The sequence below is a fragment of the Sorex araneus genome, chromosome X (assembly GCF_027595985.1).
Source record: "Sorex araneus isolate mSorAra2 chromosome X, mSorAra2.pri, whole genome shotgun sequence".
In the NCBI taxonomy this organism is placed as follows: domain Eukaryota; kingdom Metazoa; phylum Chordata; class Mammalia; order Eulipotyphla; family Soricidae; genus Sorex; species Sorex araneus.
The window spans coordinates 55,912,018-55,930,592 of NC_073313.1; the positions used below are offsets into that span (position 1 = coordinate 55,912,018).

General features: G+C 42.3%; 1 protein-coding gene across 15 annotated transcripts in view; it reads right to left on the bottom strand.

The window, feature by feature from the left end:
* Positions 1–15,931: 15,931 nt before the first annotated feature.
* HUWE1 (HECT, UBA and WWE domain containing E3 ubiquitin protein ligase 1) overlaps positions 15,932–18,575 on the bottom strand; it is a 164,475-nt gene continuing 161,831 nt past the window's right edge. For all 15 annotated transcript variants that reach the window (XM_055119788.1, XM_055119784.1, XM_055119790.1 and 12 more), the window contains 3 exons: positions 18,305–18,486; positions 17,727–17,917; positions 15,932–17,194 (listed from right to left, as the gene is read on the bottom strand). In XM_055119788.1, coding sequence (XP_054975763.1) covers positions 17,092–17,194; positions 17,727–17,917; positions 18,305–18,486 — 476 coding nt within the window. In that variant the 3' untranslated portion in view covers positions 15,932–17,091. The remainder of the gene's footprint in view (positions 17,195–17,726; positions 17,918–18,304; positions 18,487–18,575) is intronic.

The following is an 18,575-nucleotide window of genomic DNA, read 5'->3' on the forward strand; positions in this document are numbered from 1 at the left end:
GCATTTGCCTTGCACGTGGCTGACCCAGGTTCGATTCCTCCATCCCTCTTGGAGAGTCCGGAAAGCTACCGAGAGTATCCTACCCGTACAGCAGAGCCTGGCAAGCTACCCGTGACATATTTGATATGCCAAAAACGTAACAATAAGTCTCACAATGGAGACGTTACTGGTGCCCTCTCAAGCAAATCGATGAACAACAGGACGACAGTGCTACAATGCAGTGGCATTATATCACCATGAGATACAGTTACAAACTTTCATGATTAAGCTTCTGTCATACAATGATCGAGCACCCATCCCTCCACCAGTGTGCATTTTCTACCACCACATTCCCAGCATCCCTCCCACCACCCCTACCCTATCCCACCGCCTGCCTTTGCAGCAGGCACCTTCCTTCTTGGTCTCTCTCTACTTTTGGGCATTATGGTTTGCAATGCAGATATTAAGCGGCCATCATGTTTGGCCTTTAGTCTACTTTTAGCACACATCTCCCATCCCGAGCGATACCTCTAACCATCATTGACTTTGTAGTCCCTTCTCCATCCCAACTGCCTTTTCCCCCAGCACCACATGAGGCCAGCTTCCAAACCATAGAACTATCCTCCTGGCCCCTGTGGTAGGATAAAAGTTTTGCAACCAATTTTATAACTCTAGAAACCTATGTTTTAAACTAAACCATTAATTACTCTTTCAACCTGTTTTTATCTACCACAATTATTTCAATTCACAAGATTTTCTAGGTCAGATAGCCTAATAATCCAATGCAGAAACAAAACAATCATGCAAATTTAGACATAACAGCATAAGACAATATTTAAACTACCAATTTTTATAAAATAACAAAAAACCCTTTACTTAATTTTCATAAGCGATAGCATAGCGGTAGGGCGTTCACCTTTCATGCGGCTGACCCGTGTTCAATTCCTCTGCCCCTCTCAGAGAGCCTGGCAAGCTACTGAGAGTATTGTGCCCATATGGCAGAGCCTGGCAAGCTATCTGTGGCGTATTCGATATGCCAAAAACCAGTAACAATAAGTCTCACAATGAGATACGTTTCCGGTGCCCGCTTGAACAAATCGATGAGCAATGGGATGACAGTGACAGTGACAGTGACTTAATTTTCATAGTTCTTGTACCTTGGTTAATTATAGAACGGCCTAATTTCTCCTTAAAATTGGCTTAGGCATGTGAGATAAAGCTCTGCAGTATCACTGAGCTCTTATCTCACTTTAACTTTGAACCCTAGTTCTGTAGCCCTTTCTAGACAGTACAGGTTTTAAACCTCAAGAGAATTTCAGGTGTTAGGAACCATTTAACATTCTTCAATAAGAAATTTAGATTGAGAACTTCAATTTCAATTTCTCTGTAGGATAAACATTCCATTTAGAAACTTTTTAGTTTAATTCTGGTCTAGCAAGATCCCAGAGCACCTAAACTTTTAAATTGCTGGATTGCATATCACTCTGACTTCTAGTGATGATGCAGCTTGCCCAGATCTAAGGATTTCTACAACTGATTTCAACCTGGCTCTAACATTCCAGAGATCCGCATACAGAAAAACAGATGAATTGACTACAAACAGAGGGGTGAGGGTACTCACCCATCAGGATGAACACTAACAGCAGCCATTTGAGAAAGGGGGGCTTCTGTTGGTTACTCTCCGCATACCCAGTGAGAGAAATGCACAGGGCATGGAAAGGACTGTGAGTGTGTGAGGCTCTGCAGGATGCTTCTAGAGCTATCTGCCTATCCCAGCAGCAGGGGAGCCAGTGAGTGCAACAGGGCCTAGGCCCCCTGTGTCCCCTCAAAGCAGGGAGGGACCAACAAACTAGCAGGTCCTTTAGGGAGGCAATACAGGCCACTGGGCCACCTCAGAGGGAGTACCTTTGTAAGACTGGGACTGCCAGGCACAGTTCCCAGAGTAACTTTCCACAGGAGCATTCTCACCATACTCTGATATGCTGGCAAAATAGGCAGCAAAATTAACACTTCCCTATTCCTATCATTTAGCACCATCTAGAGGATACTAAGGCCTGGGGGGAAAACCTGTCTCTCCTTGAGAATCTCAGAATCAAATGCTTGCCAGTTTCACGAATGCCTCTAAGAGAGTGATTTCCAATGCACTCGTTAGGAGTGATTCTGGAGGAGGTGATCCGCATTTGTAGATATAAGATATAAGGAGATGCCTGAGCATCCTTAGGGTCCCTGTTCACTACCTGATGGGGGGAAGAGAACATTCCCCCTTCCACACACATGTTCAAACTTTGCAGATTTGAACGGCCTTGTTGGACTTGCCCCTTACCTATGAGGCCTACCCCCTCCATAAGTGTCCTGCATCATAACAAGGCCAAACTGGCACGGGGAAACCTGGCTATAAAAATGTCACTGTGCTTCCTGCACATGGGGAGCCTATCCAGGAGATAAGAATCACTGCACTTAGTTACAGGTGTTAGACCATGCTGAGGGGACTGGAATAAACAACCAGCTCTGGATGGGCAAACAAGTTCTGGATGCCAAAAATATCAGCTCTGGGCCCTGAGCTAATACGAACATACAATAGACCCAAATTAAAGGGGGTGGTAGATAGTAGATGCTGGGATGTCTCAGTCAGCTCCTGTGCCTAAAGGTCTGAACTAAAGATCTATGAATTGCTTCCTGGAGAAAGGAGGAAGGTGACTGAGTAAGAATGACCTAGAGCTGTGAGTTAGGGAGGTTGGATTTCTACCTCATTGGCTCCAATGGCAGAGGCCCTGCTCACAAGCCACCCATGATTTGGCTGGTTCTGTGGCCTCTGCTGCCTTCACAGTATACACTGCACTGTCTGTGGCATAAGAAGCCATCAGGGCGAGTGCAGGCTGTGCTGCCACAGGACACAGGGACACAGGCCTCTAGTCCATCTCCAATGGAAACAAGCTTTTTCAGGGTCAGTCCTAGGGAAAATACCGTAGGATCCTGCAGAGAGGAGAACCAAGTCTAGAGTCTAGGGGCAGAGTACTTATGGATAATAGAAAATGGAGACCAAGAAAAAGAACCCTAAACTGCGACATTTAACTCTCTAGGGGAAAGTGGGAATCACAGAGAAGGGAAGCTGGACAGACCTTTCATCCACTTTAAGAACGGCCACATGGTGCTAGTCGCTTTCTAACTGGTGGGTGGATGCCCATTTTCTTCCTGTAGGGCTATAGGACTAGGTGTCCAAAACCACAGAGACAGGTGACATAGACCTGCAGTCTGGCACACTTATCGCTCTTCTGCTGCGAATGCGATATCCTGAACAAGCCTCCAAATGATGCAGGTGAGGCAGAAGTGGCAGTGGAGGGTCTTTGTGTTTGTTCACGATTCCCAGGTTCTTCAATATTTCCAAGAATGAAAATATTGCATAATAGAGATGCTCAGACTCAGAGCTGGAAAGTAGAAAAGTTCATTGGAAAGTAGAAAAGAAAAGGAGCTCCCTTAGTGGGGAGGAACTTAGTATAGGACTAAGTTAAAAGTATGTGTTTTGTGTAGGCCTTTTTATTTTTATTTTTTTTCTTTTTTCAATTTTATTTTTATAAAGTTGTTCACAATAATTGATTACATTCAATATATCGACACCAATCCCAGCACCATTACACCATTCCACCACCATTGTTTCAAAATTTCCCACCAACACTCAAGCCTGCCCTACAGGCAGATGCTAAATAATTTATTTTGTATAGCTTGTTATGAATAGTCTGAAATGTTGTGCAGCTGTGTAAGCAGCCACGTACTCCTGGAATTCTAAAATTTTAAATAATTGGGGTCCGGAGACATCTCTGCAGTATGCTGCTCTCTTCTGAGATTCATTTTTGAGTCTCTGGATCATGGCCATTAATGCGCTTAAATGGCGCCCAGAGGCAGTTTGTGGGTGTGACTGCCAGGAAACCAGAAGGGCAAGGATATGGGGGAGGTCACACATCCCTGACTCCTTGAAGCCTGGAAATTTCAGTCACAAGTCGGGATAGCCACTGAGCACTACTAGGTATGGCCCAAAATTTATGTTTATATAATTTATGTATAAAATATATGTATATATAATGTTATCTAAACAGGGGTAACGAAGATATATCAAAGGAAGGGCTAGTATGCATGCTTTGCATACAGCAGGCTAGGGTTTGATCTCCATCACCACATGGTCCCTTGAGTACTATTAGGAATGATCCTTAAGCACTGTGGAAGGAGTAGCCCCTGCACGCTGCCAGGTATGTCCTCGAAACAATTTTTTATAGTGTCTACACACATATGGGCCAGGAGATAGCTTTGGGATCCAAGTTTGAACCTCAGCACCACTTGACCCCCAAGCACTGCTAGCTGTAGCCCTAGAGTTGACTGAGCATTGTCATAGCTCCCAGAACCACAGAGCAGGAACAGTGCTGCATCCTCAGACCCTATCCTTGAATCATCCAACCTGGTTGACCGAGTGTTGTTGGGAGTGGCCTCTACTTTGGAGGTGCCCCCAATATATATGTAAAGGATTAAGTCATTTTCAGTAGAGATGGATTTTTTCCTATATTGAATTTTTAATGTTTTATATTATTTTTAAATTTAGGCACCATGATTTATAATATTGTAAATTATAGTTTCCGGAAAACAGTGTTCCAATTCACCAACCATCAGTATCTCTCCACGAAGGCCCCTTCTAACCCCCACCTCATCCCTTTCAAAAACATTAAATATTTTAAATTATTACAGCTTCAGTAACACATTTACAATAGTGTTAACATTTATGGTTGTTATGTGCAAAGTTACCTCATTTCAATTCCAACTAAGTGCTCAAGCCCATTCACCAGTGACTTTATGTCACTTCCAATCTGCTTGATTTCCACCACCCACTCCTGTTGACTTGGCATTTTCAGTTCTGTAATCCAGGGCCAAGGCTTTGCCATCATTTGAAAATTTCCATCCCCTAGTCTTGTTTCTTTATATATCACAGATGAGTGAGATCACTTGATATTTGTCCTTCTCCTTTTGACTTTACTTAACATGATGTCCTCCAATTCCATCCAAATTGCAAAAAGCTGTATGATGTCTTTTCTTATAACTGTATAATGTTCTATTGTGTATCTGTTGTTTGGTTTTAGGCCACATCAGCAATGCTCAGGGCTTACTCCTGGCTCTGTGCTCAGGAGTTACTCCTAGCAGTGTAGGGGATCAAACCAGAGTCAGCTGCATGCAAAGCAAGCACTTTATCTTCTTTTTTTTTTGCTTTTTGGGTCACACCTGGCGATGCACAGGGGTTACTCCTGGCTCTGCACTCAGGAATTACTCCTGGTGGTGCTCAGGGACCATATGGGATGCTGGGAATCGAACCCGGGTTGGCCGCATGCAAGGCAAACGCCCTACCCACTTTGCTATTGCTCCAGCCCCGCACTTTATCTTCTGTACTCTCTCTGACCCCCATGTTTTCCTTTCCTGTAAAAAAATGGGAGAACTGGAGGCTCTCCCATTGATGGCCAGTGGTGTAGACCTGATGGTTTGGTGCTGGTGCCCTGGCTCTGAAGTTTTGGGATTCACCAGCATCACACCAAATGGCTCTTGGGTGCTATCAGGGCTATGCTGACTGGGGCTGGGGCTGGGGGTGCCAAGTTCCATGTTTTTTATGCTTGAATCTTCTATTTTGAATCTATTTAGTGTGAAGTGTAAAGTAACCTGTATTTTTCTCACTTCAAATACTTGGGCAAGTTTCTCAAATTAACACTGACAAAATGATTCCTTTTCCCACTGGTTTTTGGTACTTCATTTTCTGTTTACAGTAGATCATAGCACAATGGATGTTCATGTTGAAGTCATTCTTTGTCAGGCAATTCTGCCTATTGCAACTCCCACCTTGCTTCACGTTGTCATTTTGTCCCTAAAAGTTGGCCAGCTAATACACATTCTAAGTCTTCATTTTTGTATTTTTATACTTTAGTATTTTGCAGTCTTTTTACAAAACATTTCAGACAGAATCTCAAACAATGCTTAAGTTATTTCTAGGTAGTTTACTTTACTGTTGTAAAGGGCATCTCTTTCCTTTTGTTTCCAAATGTTGCACTTGAGAAAATGTTTAATACTTCTAACACTAATATCTTTGTGTACCTGTTTTCCCCTATACTTTCTTACCTCCTGCTTTTCAGGATCTGGACAAAACACTGACTTATCCACATTGTCAAATACAAGGCAAATGCTCAATAAAATATTTTTGTGAAGTAAAATAATTTTGGCCACACCCAGCAGTGCTCAGGGCTTACTCCTGGCTCTGTGATCAAGAATCACTCCTTGCGGCTCAGGGAACCATATGGAGTGCTGACGATCAAACACAGGTCAGCCGCACACAAGGAAAATGCTCTCCCTACTCTACTATTGCTCCGGCCCCCTTGTTACCATTATACCTTCCATTCCTTGGACATGTTGTTCTATATTCCTCAGATTAGTGTGGGTAAAAAAGAGAATCTCAGGTGAAGATCCAGGCCAACCTCCAAGGTGGAGAATGTGCCACAATAAAAATTTTAGTATTTATGTATGATGAGTAATACCTCTCCAAGACATCCATTTTAAGCATAGATCTATATATTATCTATTATTTGTATTTGTGCCTCAGAATATCACTGTATCACTGTCATCTGTCGCTCATCGATTTGCTCGAGTGGGCACAGTATGTCTCCAATTCATCCCTGTCGCATTCAGGGTCATGGGAATGAGGCCCATTATTGGTACTGTTTTTGGCATATTGAATACGCCATGGGTAGCTTGCCAGGCTCTGTTGAGTGAGATTCTGCATTGCTCTTTTCCAAGAGCTTTTTTTTATAGTCTCTGTATCTTTGCCATTGACGAGATTACATGGCACTGGGGGCAGTTTGTGGGTGTGGCTGCCCAGCTACTGGAAAACTGGGGATTTGGGTGGAGGAGGCCTAGTCCCAATCCGAGCAGGCTTGGAGATCTCAGCCACGGGTCCTGCATACCTGGGTTCCTCTGATGGTTCCTTCATGGGTGAGGCTCTTCGGAGATGTGGAGAGTGGCCTTGAACAGGGCTGTGGCTGGGTTCTAGAGGTTTTCAGCTGTTGGGGCTCTGCTTGGGGTGGGGGGGAGACTCAACTCGCCCCCTCTGAGGGGCCCTGATGAAGACAGCCTGGCGCTGGAGCAGGAGATTCTGCAGGCTCAGAATAATAATAATTTGTTTTTTGTTTTGGGGCCACACCTGGTGATGTTCAGGGGTACATCTGGCTCTGTACTCAGGAATCACTCCTGTGGTGCTTAGGAAACTATATGGGGTGTCAGGGATCCAACATGGGTCAGCTGCATGCAAGGCAGCAGTACACCCTACCTGCTGTACTATCACCTCAATACCTCTGCATAATTATTAATGGTAATCTTATTTTCTTAAATGTATCCAGCTTTTTATAATAAATTGTTAGGCATGAGAAGAGGACTGTTTTAATAAAGAGATAACCAGTGGTAATCATAATAACACATCAGTGGAGAGAATTATTAAGGAAGGGCAGAGAGGCATGTTTAATTATGTCATGCTATTAGTCTTCATATAGAATTAGGTCTGTTATTTATACTCTTTGTGACTACCTCAAATGTGTTATTCAATTTAATAATATCCATCACAAAAATTGCAATTTAAGACTAATTAACTCGGCCAGATAGTACAGTAGGTAAGGCACTTGCCTTGCATGCAGCTGATGTGGGTTCAATCCCTAGCACTAAATATAGTCCTGAACCCATATCCATCTCAAAAAGTATTAAAAAGTGTTTTAGATATATAAAATATAGGCTTTTATTGTTTTTAAAATATAGGCTTTTAAAATATAGGCTTTTATTGTTTTGCCCCAGGCTTTTATTGTTTTGCAGATTACTTTTTTCTTTCAGAGGCCACACCCAGCAGTATTCAGGGGACCATACAATGCCAGGGAATCACACGTGAGGTTCTCCCACATGCAAAACACACTCTCCAGTGCCTTTCTTTCTTTCTTTCTTTCTTTCTTTCTTTCTTTCTTTCTTTCTTTCTTTCTTTCTTTCTTTCTTTCTTTCTTTCTTTCTTTCTTTCTTTCTTTCTTTCTTTCTTCCTTCCTTCCTTCCTTCCTTCCTTCCTTCCTTCCTTCCTTCCTTCCTTCCTTCCTTCCTTCCTTCCTTCCTTCCTTCCTTCCTTCCTTCCTTCCTTCCTTTTTTGCTTTTTGGGTCACACCCGGCGATGCACAGGGGTTACTCCTGACTCTGCACTCAGGAATTACTCCTGGCGGTGCTCAGGGGACCATATGGGATGCTGGGATTAGAACCCGGGTCGGCCGCGTGCAAGGCAAACGCCCTACCCGCTGTGCTATTGCTCCAGCCCTTCCTTCTTTCTTTTTCTTTCTTTCTTTCTTTCTTTCTTTCTTTCTTTCTTTCTTTCTTTCTTTCTTTCTTTCTTTCTTTCTTTCTTTCTTTCTTTCTTTCTTTCTTTCTTTCTTTCTTTCTTTCTTTCTTTCTTTCTTTCTTTCTTTCTTTCTTTCTTTCTCTCTCTCTCTCTCTCTCTCTCTCTCTCTTTCTTTCTTTCTTTCTTTCTTTCTTTCTTTCTTTCTTTCTTTCTTTCTTTCTTTCTTTCCTTCTTTCTTTCTTTCTTTCTTTCTCTCTTCTCTCTCTTTCTCTCTTTCTTCATTTTTGAATCACTATGCGATAGAGTTACAAAGCTCTCATGTTTGAGTTTCTGTCATACAATGTCAAACACCCACCCTTCACCAGTACACATTTTCCACCACTAAAATCCCCAGTATCTCCCTCCATTCCAACCCTTCCCCTGCCTGTGTGGCAGAAAATTTCTAAAATACTCTCTCTACTTTGGTTACATTCAGTATTTTGACACCAGTCCCACTATTATTATTTGGAATTTTCCCTCCACCACTCAAACCTGCTGAAAAGGCAATGCTAGACAATTTATTTTGTGTTGCTTGTTATGAATAGGATAACTCGCAGCCACACACTCCTGGAATTATAAAATTTTAGATAATTAGGTTCTGGAGAGATCTTTGCAAAGAGCTGCTCAGTTCCAAGATTCTTTTGTGTGTCTCTGGATCATGACCAATAAAGACCTTATATAGTAGCAGGAGGCAGTTCATGGGCACCATCTCATGGCCCCATCAGGGCAGGGTGATGAGAGGGACTGGCACATGCCCTATGCCGTGAGGCCTGGTGTTTGTTGTTATTGCTTCTGAGTACCTGGGCTTATCATTGGGTTCTGGAATATGGCAGACGCTGGGATTCCTAGGGGGCAGGCGGAAGGACAACACCTGCTCCTATCTGGAGTAGCCCAGTGAAAGCGGCCTAGTGTAAAGTCCAGAGGCATCTCTGCAGCGAGTTGCTCAGTTCTGACACTCCAGTGCTTTGGACCATCTTCTCAGCCCCGTTTATTCTTTATTCTTTTTGTAAATTAAAGATTCATGGCACCTGTACATTGTCTATCAATGTCATTAAAAAAGTCAGGTGCACATTTAATTATGTACATTGCTTAAGACATAAAGCTATTGTCAATCCTTGGGAAAAAGAAGATGGGTGGCTTCACTTCCCCCAATTTCAAACTGTACTACAAAGCAGTAGTAATTAAAACAGCACGGTATTGGACTAGAAACAGACCTGCAGACCAATGGAACAGATTAGAATATTTTGTTACAGACTCTCAAATATATGAACACTTAATTTTTGATAAAGGAACAATAAATGTGAAGTCGAAAAAGGAAAGCCTCTTCAACAAGTGGTGCTGAGAAAACTGGATAGCTACCTGCAAAAAGTGAACTCAGAGCTCTAACGCCAGGCACAAAAGTCAGATCAAAGTGGATTAAAGATCTCAATATCAGACCTGAATTCATAAGGTACCTGGAGGAAAATGTAGGCAGGACCTTCCATGATATTGAAGCTAAAGGCATCTTTAAGAATGAAACACTACTGACCAAGCAAGTGGAAGCAAACATAAACAAATGAGACTACATTAAACTAAGAAGCTTCTATACCTCAAAAGAAACAGTGACCAAAATACAGAGATAGCCCATGGAATGGTAAAGAATATTTACTCAGTACATATTGATAAGGAGTTAGTATCCAGAATATACAAAACATTAGTAGAATTGGACAAGAAAAAAAACCTCCAAACCCATCAAAAATGGAGAGAAGAAATGAACAGGAGCTTCCTCAAAAAAGAAATACAAATGGCCAAAGGGCATATGAAAAATGCTCTACATCGCTAATGATCAGAGAGATGCAAATCAAAAGAACAATGAGATAGCTCACACCACAGAGACTGGAACACATTCAAAAGAACAAAAGAATCCAGTGCTGGCGTGGATGTGGGGAAAAAGGGACACTCTTTCACTGTTGGTGGGAATGCCAACTGGTCTAGCCTTTTTGGAAAACAATATGGTCATTGCTTAAAAAAATAGGAATTGAGCTTCCATATATGACCCTGCAATACCATTTCTGGGAATATATCCCGAGGGTGCAAAAAAGCACGGTAAAAATGACATCTGCACTTGTTATGTTCATTGCAGCACTGTTCACAATAGCCAGAATCTGGAAACAACCTGAGAGCCCGAGAACAGATGACCAGTTAAAAAAACTTTGGTACATTGGGGCTGGAGCGATAGCACAGCGAGTAGGGCGTTTGCCTTGCACTCAGCCGACCCGTGTTCGAGTCCCAGCATCCCATATGGTCTCCTGAGCACCGCCAGGAGTAATTCCTGAGTGCAGAGCCAGAAGTAACCCCTGTGCATTGCCAGGTGTGACCCAAAACAAACAAACAAACTTTGGTACATCTACACAATAGAATACTACGCAGCTGTTAGGAGAGATGAAGTCATGAAATTTGCTTGAAAGTGGATGGTCATGGAGAATATCATGTTAGGTGAAATGAGTCAGAGAGAAATGGACAGACATAGAATCACTGCACTCATCTGTGGAGTATAAAATAGCATGAGATTGACACTCAAGGACAGTAGACACAAGGGCCAGGAATATTTTTCCATAGTTGGAAGCCTGCCTCATGAGCTGCGGGAGAAGGCAGCTGGAATAGAGAGGGGATCACTAAGTCAATGATGGTTGGAGGGATATTTCCAGATGGGAGATGTATGCTAAAAGTAGATAAAGGACCAAATATGATAGCATCTCAGTATCAATATTGCAAACCATAATGCCCCAAAGTAGAGAGTATGGGGAAAAATGCTATAGAGGCAGGGGGAGGGTTGGGATTGGGTGGGGTACTGGGGATATTAGTGGTAGAAAATGTACACTGGTGGAGGGATGGGTGTTCAATCACTGTATGACTGAAACTCAAACATGAAAACTTTGTAACTATCTCATGGTGACTAAAAAAAAAAGACAAAGATATAGTATACTTAAGCAAATAATGACAGAGAAGAAAGCGACATGATAAAAGCAATCCCGTTCACAATTGTGCCTCAAACGATCAAATACCTCAGAATAAACTTAACTAAGGAGGCAAAGGATTTTTTTTTTCTTTTTGCTTTTTGGGTCACACCCGGCAATGCACAGGGGTTACTTCTGGCTCATGCACTCAGGAATTACTCCTGGCGGTGCTCAGGGGACCATATGGGATGCTGGGAATCGAACCCGAGTCGGCCGCGTGCAAGGCAAACGCCCTACCTGCTGTGCTATTGCTCCAGCCCCAGGAGGCAAAGGATTTGTATAATGAAAACTATAAGCTACTTCAGGAAATAAAAGAGGACATGCGGAAATGGAAAGATATTCCCTGCTCATGGATTGGAAGAATGAATATTATCAAAATGGCAATACTCCCCAAAGCATTGTACAAATTCAATGCAATCCCTATAAAGATACCCTTGACATTCTTCAAAGAAATGGAACGAACATTCATGAAATTCATATGGAACAATAAGCCCCCACTAATAGCTAAAGCAATGTTTGGGAAAAAGAAAATGGGAGGAATCAACCACCCCAACTTCAAACTATACTACAAAGCGGTAGGAATTAAAACAGCATGGTACTGGAACAAAGGCAGAGCTGCAGACCAATGGAACAGGGTTGAATATTCTGACACACCACCCCAAATATACGATCATCTAATCTTTGATAAGAGAGCAAGAAATGTGTAGTGGAGCAAGGAAAGCATGTTTAACAAATTGTGCTGGCAAAACTGGACAGCTCTATGCAAAAAAATGGACTCAGATCTCCACCTATCACCATGTACAAAAGTCAGATCAAAATGGATTAAAGACCTCAACACCAGACCAGAATCCATAAGGTACATTGAAGACAAGGTTGGCAAAACCCTCCACGACATTTTAGCCAACGGTATATTCAAAGCTGACACACAACTGGCCAAGCAAGTGAAAACAGAGATAAATAAATGGGACTACCTTAAACTAAGAAGCTTCTGCACCTCAAAAGATACAGTGACCGAAGTACAAAGACAGCTTACAGAATGGGAAAGGATATTTACCCAATACCCATCCGATAAGGGGTTGATATCAAGGATATACAAGGCACTGGTAGAACTCCAGAAGAAGAAAACTGCTGACTCAATCAAAAAATGGGGTGATGAAATGAACAAAAACTTCCCCAAAGAAGAAATTTGAATGGCTGAGAGGCACATGAGAAAATGCTCGACATCACTAATCACCAGGGAGATGCAGATCAAAACAACAATGAGATACCATGTCACACAACAGAGACTGGCCCACATCCAAAAAAAAAAAAAACAAAAGCCACCGGTGTTGGTGCAGATGTGGGGAGAAAGGGACTCTTCTTCACTGCTGGTGGGAATGCCACTTGTTCAGCCCTTTTGGAAAACTATATGGACGGTTCTCAAATAATTAGAAATTGAGCTCCCATTTGACCCAGCAATACCACTCCTGGGAATATACCCCGGAGAGGCAAAAAGGTATAGTACAAATGACATTTGCATTTCTATGTTCATTGCAGCACTGTTTACAATAGCCACAATCTGGAAAACACCGGAGTGCCCAAAAACAGATAGGCTAAAGAAACTGGTACATCTACACAATGGAATACTATGCAGCTGTTAGAAAACGTGAAGTCATGAAATTTGCATATAAGTGGATCAACATGGAAAGTATCATGATCAGTGAAATGAGTCAGAAAGAAAGAGATATAGAAAGATTGCACTCATATGTGGAATATAAAGTAGCAGAGAGGTATTAGCTAGCAATGATGCAACTTCTGGCAGAAATTCCTCTGGACTTAGTTACTAAAATACTAACATACAGAAATCCAGAACCTTGCGGCCGCTATTGTGGCCACACGACCTCATATCTCTTCATTCTCAGCAATGGAAAACAAATTATCAAATGCTTCCTTTCCAGCAGGTCCAACTCTGGGGGGTGGGGAACTCCAAACAATAATAGTGAGTTTTTTGTTTGAATGTTATCAAAGTAAAGAGAAAGTGAAGTGAAATTTATCAGCTACACAGGCGGGGTGGGGGGTTGGGGGGAGGTTTACTGTGGTTCTTGGTGGTGTAATATGTGCAGGGATGGGTGTTCGGGCATTGTGTTACTGAGACTTAATCCTGAAAGCTTTGTAACTTTCCACATGGTGATTCAATAAAAAAAAAAAACCCAAAAGATATAGTATACTTAACGGAATACAGTGTAATAACCTTTACATATACTAGAAAACCCCCCAAATTGTGATTCACTTTATTGCAGTGGTCTTGAACTAAACCTGCAGTATATCTTAAATATATCTTATATATAAACCAAGTGTATATCTTAGTGTTGTTAGAAATAGCCATGTACCCAGCACCAACCAACTTAAAAAGCATTACCTGTGTGTTGTAACCTTCTTCTCAACTGCATCCTCTTCTTGTTCCCATCATCCAGTACCATACTCATGCACGGTTCTCACATTTTTCATACATTTTTAATGCTCTTGGTGTATTTATACATGTATGTAGTTCTGCAGCTATTTGGTAGTGGAGGTTTGGGCTACTCCTGACCGTGCTTTGGGGAACCCTCTGTGGTGCTGGGTTTGGCTGCATGCAAGGCCTTCTTAACACTCCTTGGACTAGCAACTTTATTTTTGGACCATACCAAGTAGTGCTCATGCTCTTGGGGAGTTGCTCCCAGCATTTCTGGGACTGAACCTTGGCTTCCTACATGCAATGCACCTTAAAGCTCTTGCTAGCCAAGTTTTACAACTTACATTTTTTTTTTGCTTTTTGGGTCACACCCCGTGATGCACAGGGGTTACTCCGGGCTCTGCCCTCAGTAATTACTCCTGGCGGTGCTCGGGGGACCATATGGGATGCCAGGGACTGAACTTGGGTCAGCTGCGTGCAAGGCAAACGCCTTACCCGCTGTATTTTAGCCCCAGCCCCTCAAATATTCTTATTGAGACTTTTTGTTTTGGGGCTATACTCGACGATTATTAGGGGTTACTCCTGGCTCTGTGCTCAGGAAGTATCTTGGCATGCTTAGGGGTTCATAGGGGGTGCCAGGGATCAAACCCAAGTCGGCCACGTGTGAGGCCTTCCTGCTCTATCATTCTGGCCTGAGACTTGTTTTGGGGTGTTCAGGCCTTACTCTTGGCTCTGCTCTTAGGGGAATCACATGCGGTGTTGGGTGGTGATTGAATCGTGTTGGTGTTGGCTATGTGCAAGGCAAGCACCTTAAATCTTGTACTGTGGAGTCCTGATAGTACATCCGTTGCACATGGCTGACCTGGATTCCATTCCTGGCACCCCATATGGTTCCAAGCCCCATGATTGATCTTTGTACTCTGGCCTCAAGACTGTGTTTTGATATATGTAACAAATTTATTTCCCACAGGACAATTATTACATTGTAGGGATGCATACTTGATGGAAAACTAATGTTGATGTTTCCTGCTTTACTGGAACAGTAGTGTAACTGGTAATAGCACCATTTTTTGCTTCCTTCATTAAACCTGCTGTTGGTCTGAAGGCAGTAAATTACCAAGAGTAGTTAATACTTTGTGTCTACTTAAAGCATCTTATTCCCACCTGCCACATCAATTACATCACACTGTATGTAGTATATCCCAAAGGCAAATTATCCTTGGTCACATTTTTGAGTAGGGTTGGATGTAATGCTTGCTAAGGTCACTGTGGTGCTTAAACACATGCTCAGAGGTCATTTCCTAGTTGTGGTGCTTGCATGGAGCTGCAATTTTGTGGGTACACACCTTGGCTGGAGTACAGCTGCGGATTGCTTACGTTGCCAGGACTGAGCTTAGAACATGTGAAACACTAAGAATTTGAATTGATCGTATATTCTTGCAGCAGGTACTCTTAAGTGACAACATATTTCTCTGGTTCTTCCCACTTTTTAATGTCAATGAGCTAGATTAGCTAGATTTTTATTTTCCTTAGGATTAGTCATGTGTACTTCTAGTTTCCAAACCCAAATCCCTTTCAAAAGTAAATTATGCCAGAGCATTATTCTATATTGAGATTTCAAGAACCAGTTAAGCTTACTGATTAATTATAGTGTATATATTTCATTTCACTTTAAAGTCCTGCTGGATAACTTCTAGCCTATTCCAGGGAACCTTATCAACGCATTTGTTGCCTTGCCTTGAGCTAGATTACTCTCCCCTCCTTTTCTCCATATTAGCTTTCAGTTCAACCCAAATGCTACTGACAATGAAAGGCCCTCCTTTATCTTCTAGGGTAGGGCAAGTATTTCTGCCAGAAACCCCTTGCTACATCTGTGATAGAACTAAACTGCCCTTGTTCAATAGGAGGGACAAAGATGATCCTTGCTGTCTTCTCAGTCACCAGAGCTAAGCATGATTAATGGAAAAAATGAAAGAAATATTTAGCATCCATTCGTGTTAGGACCCAGAAGAAATCAGATTAAGAACATACCACTGCTTTTTAGATCCACATTTTGAATAGCACCTTTAGATAATGAGAAAAACCACACAGAACAAACACCACTTTCAGTTATTTTTCTAACTAAACTTTTATTAAATTATTTTTTTTCTTTGAAGACTGGAACCGTCAAAATCTTTAGACCAGTTCTAAGTGCTGAATAAAAACCACAAAGGAGTAATAGATTATCTGTGTACAGACTGGTAGACAGACAGGCAAATGACAAGAGGGAGAGACAAAACAAAAAGGATGGGAAGATGGTTCTTCTGAAGAGCTGTTCAAATTATTTGCTTATTAAAATATTAGAAATGAATAACAAATGAAATAAAAATTTTAAACATAATCCCAGATTTGAGGCTATTATAAAGGCTCACCAAAGAGAACTGTTGGTTGGATTGAGTTCTTGGAAAATTTTGTACAACCTGCTGGTTTGTTCCTTAAAGCAAGGTGATATTTTGTCATTGGCTGCAATCTCTAACACCATCACTGTGCCCCAGTGCAGATCCCATTCTGAAAAAGAATGCCCCTGTCCTGCAATTACTGGTGGCTCCTGATCTCTGGGAAAACCAACTGTGGAGGAGGATGCACCAGTGGTGGTGCCAGAGATGAATTTCTGGAGAGACCATCTGGCTTCATTCTCCAGTCATCTAGCATGTGCTCAAGAATTTATTTTTAAGGTTTGAAAAAAACTCCATTGTGAAAAGTGAGTTATGAAGAGTGTTCTTTATTTGAAACCTCCACAACACAGACGCCAATCTTGTCTCGCATTGAATCATTAGCTGTGCACATCAACACATTCCAAGCACAAATTAAGAAATGCAAACAGAACAAAAAAATATATATATATATAATTTTTCCCCTATCCAAAGGTTTCAAGTCTCAATGCAGCAAATCCTTCTGAACATAGAATATGAGGAGCACACTGTTCAAACAGTTGGGACAAACAGGTCCCTGCAAAGGCTACTGCCTTTTAACACATGGGGTGGGGATCATGGACGGCATGGAATGGGGAAAGAGGAGGTGAGGGAAAAGGAGTGGGAAAGAGAATGAATAGGAAAAGGGGAACCAGCATATGCTGGGGAAAATGGGGCAGCTGGGACACACAAATGGTGAGTTGATGGATTTCATTTATTGATTTTTGACATTTTCCTTCTGGTTCTTTTTGTTTTAATTGCCCCCTTTTCCAGGTCCAACAATGGTAGAAAACCCCCACAGCAGTGGTTGGGGCATTATTAGGCCAGCCCAAAGCCTTCAGAGCACTCTTGGATGGCCAATAGTAGCATGTGGCGGAGCTTCTCAAAGCTCTCATAGGCAGGCAGGTCCAGCTGATTAAAACTATGGAAAGAAGAAAGATTCAGTGAATCTGATAAAAAATGATGCCAATTCCAGTGCCCCCATGGTACTGTACCCATCGCACTTCTTCCTAAGGGAATCTAGTACCTGCTTTTTGACTTGTAGTCTTGTCTGGCATACTCTAAATATGGACTCAAAACTGGCTATAAGGCAACAAAAACTTTAGTCTTTGCCTTTTTATTTCTTCTCAAATACAATAGGCTGGACAGATAAGCTTAACAGCTGAGCATATGCAAAGAGGGCTCATCCCTGCCAATGCATATCCCCAAAACAATAAATACACAATGGCCTTGCTAGGCCCACAAGATCCAAGAAGGTATTCAGGGTCACTGGTAATTTGATGTCTTCAGAATTAGCCTGCTCCTTCAGTTCCTTGCTGTCCTACTAAGCCTCTGAATACAGTTTGACTGTGTTCACCTGCATGCCTCCCTATCCCCACAGTGACTCTGGGCCAGATTTGGGTTAATATCAGGGTAAGGGCTTAGAAGTATCATTCCAACAACCTTCATCTTACCATGTGTGAGCTGAAGGAAGGCGATCTGTGGACCTGTCATCCCTATGGATCTGAAACTTCTGAATGCCATTCATGCCTTCAAGGGCAGCAAAGCCCTGCAAAGGAACCTTGGAAGTACCGGTGACAAATTGGAGGAACTTGGCACGGTCAGCTTGGTCAAAAGAGCGCAGTGCTCTCCAGAACCACTGGATCTACAGGAAGGAACATTTTTTAAAAGCCAGAGTACTTGGGGAGCGTGGGTTTTAGTAAGCAATCAGGATAGGCTTGGAATCTTAAGCAAGTACTATTTGTGGGATAGGCTTCAATTCCTTCATTCATGAGGAAGAGTATTACCCGAAAACGTAAGTCAGAAGGAAAAGTTAGGTACAGCTTAAACTGACACTGACAAATTCATTCCCCAAGAATACTGGTTTATTGAGCACTGCCAGGATTGATTCCTGAGTGAAAAGCCAGGAGTAACCCCTGAGCATCGCTGGGTGTGACCCAAACAAGCCAAAAAAAATACTCGTTTATTGTGTATCAGACAAACTGGTACTCATTAGGAATGAATGTGGGGAGGGACTCAAGAAGTAACTTACCTGGATAGAGTTGGATTGGTACTTGTGGTATTCAGTATTGGATTTCAAATCATCAATGTCAATTGTGGGCAATCCTGATATAAGCAATTCTAACTCCTGCTCAGTGAAGATGGAAATGAGGCGCTTTGGAATGATTTCATAGAAGCCCTCTAAGAAAGCCGCAAGCTGTTTACGGATGGCTCCTGGGGAGAGAAGCAACAAAGTTACATGGTTTCTAAACTCTTGAAACTGGTAGGAGTCAGAAGTGCCCAATCTGGCTCCTGTGGCTGGT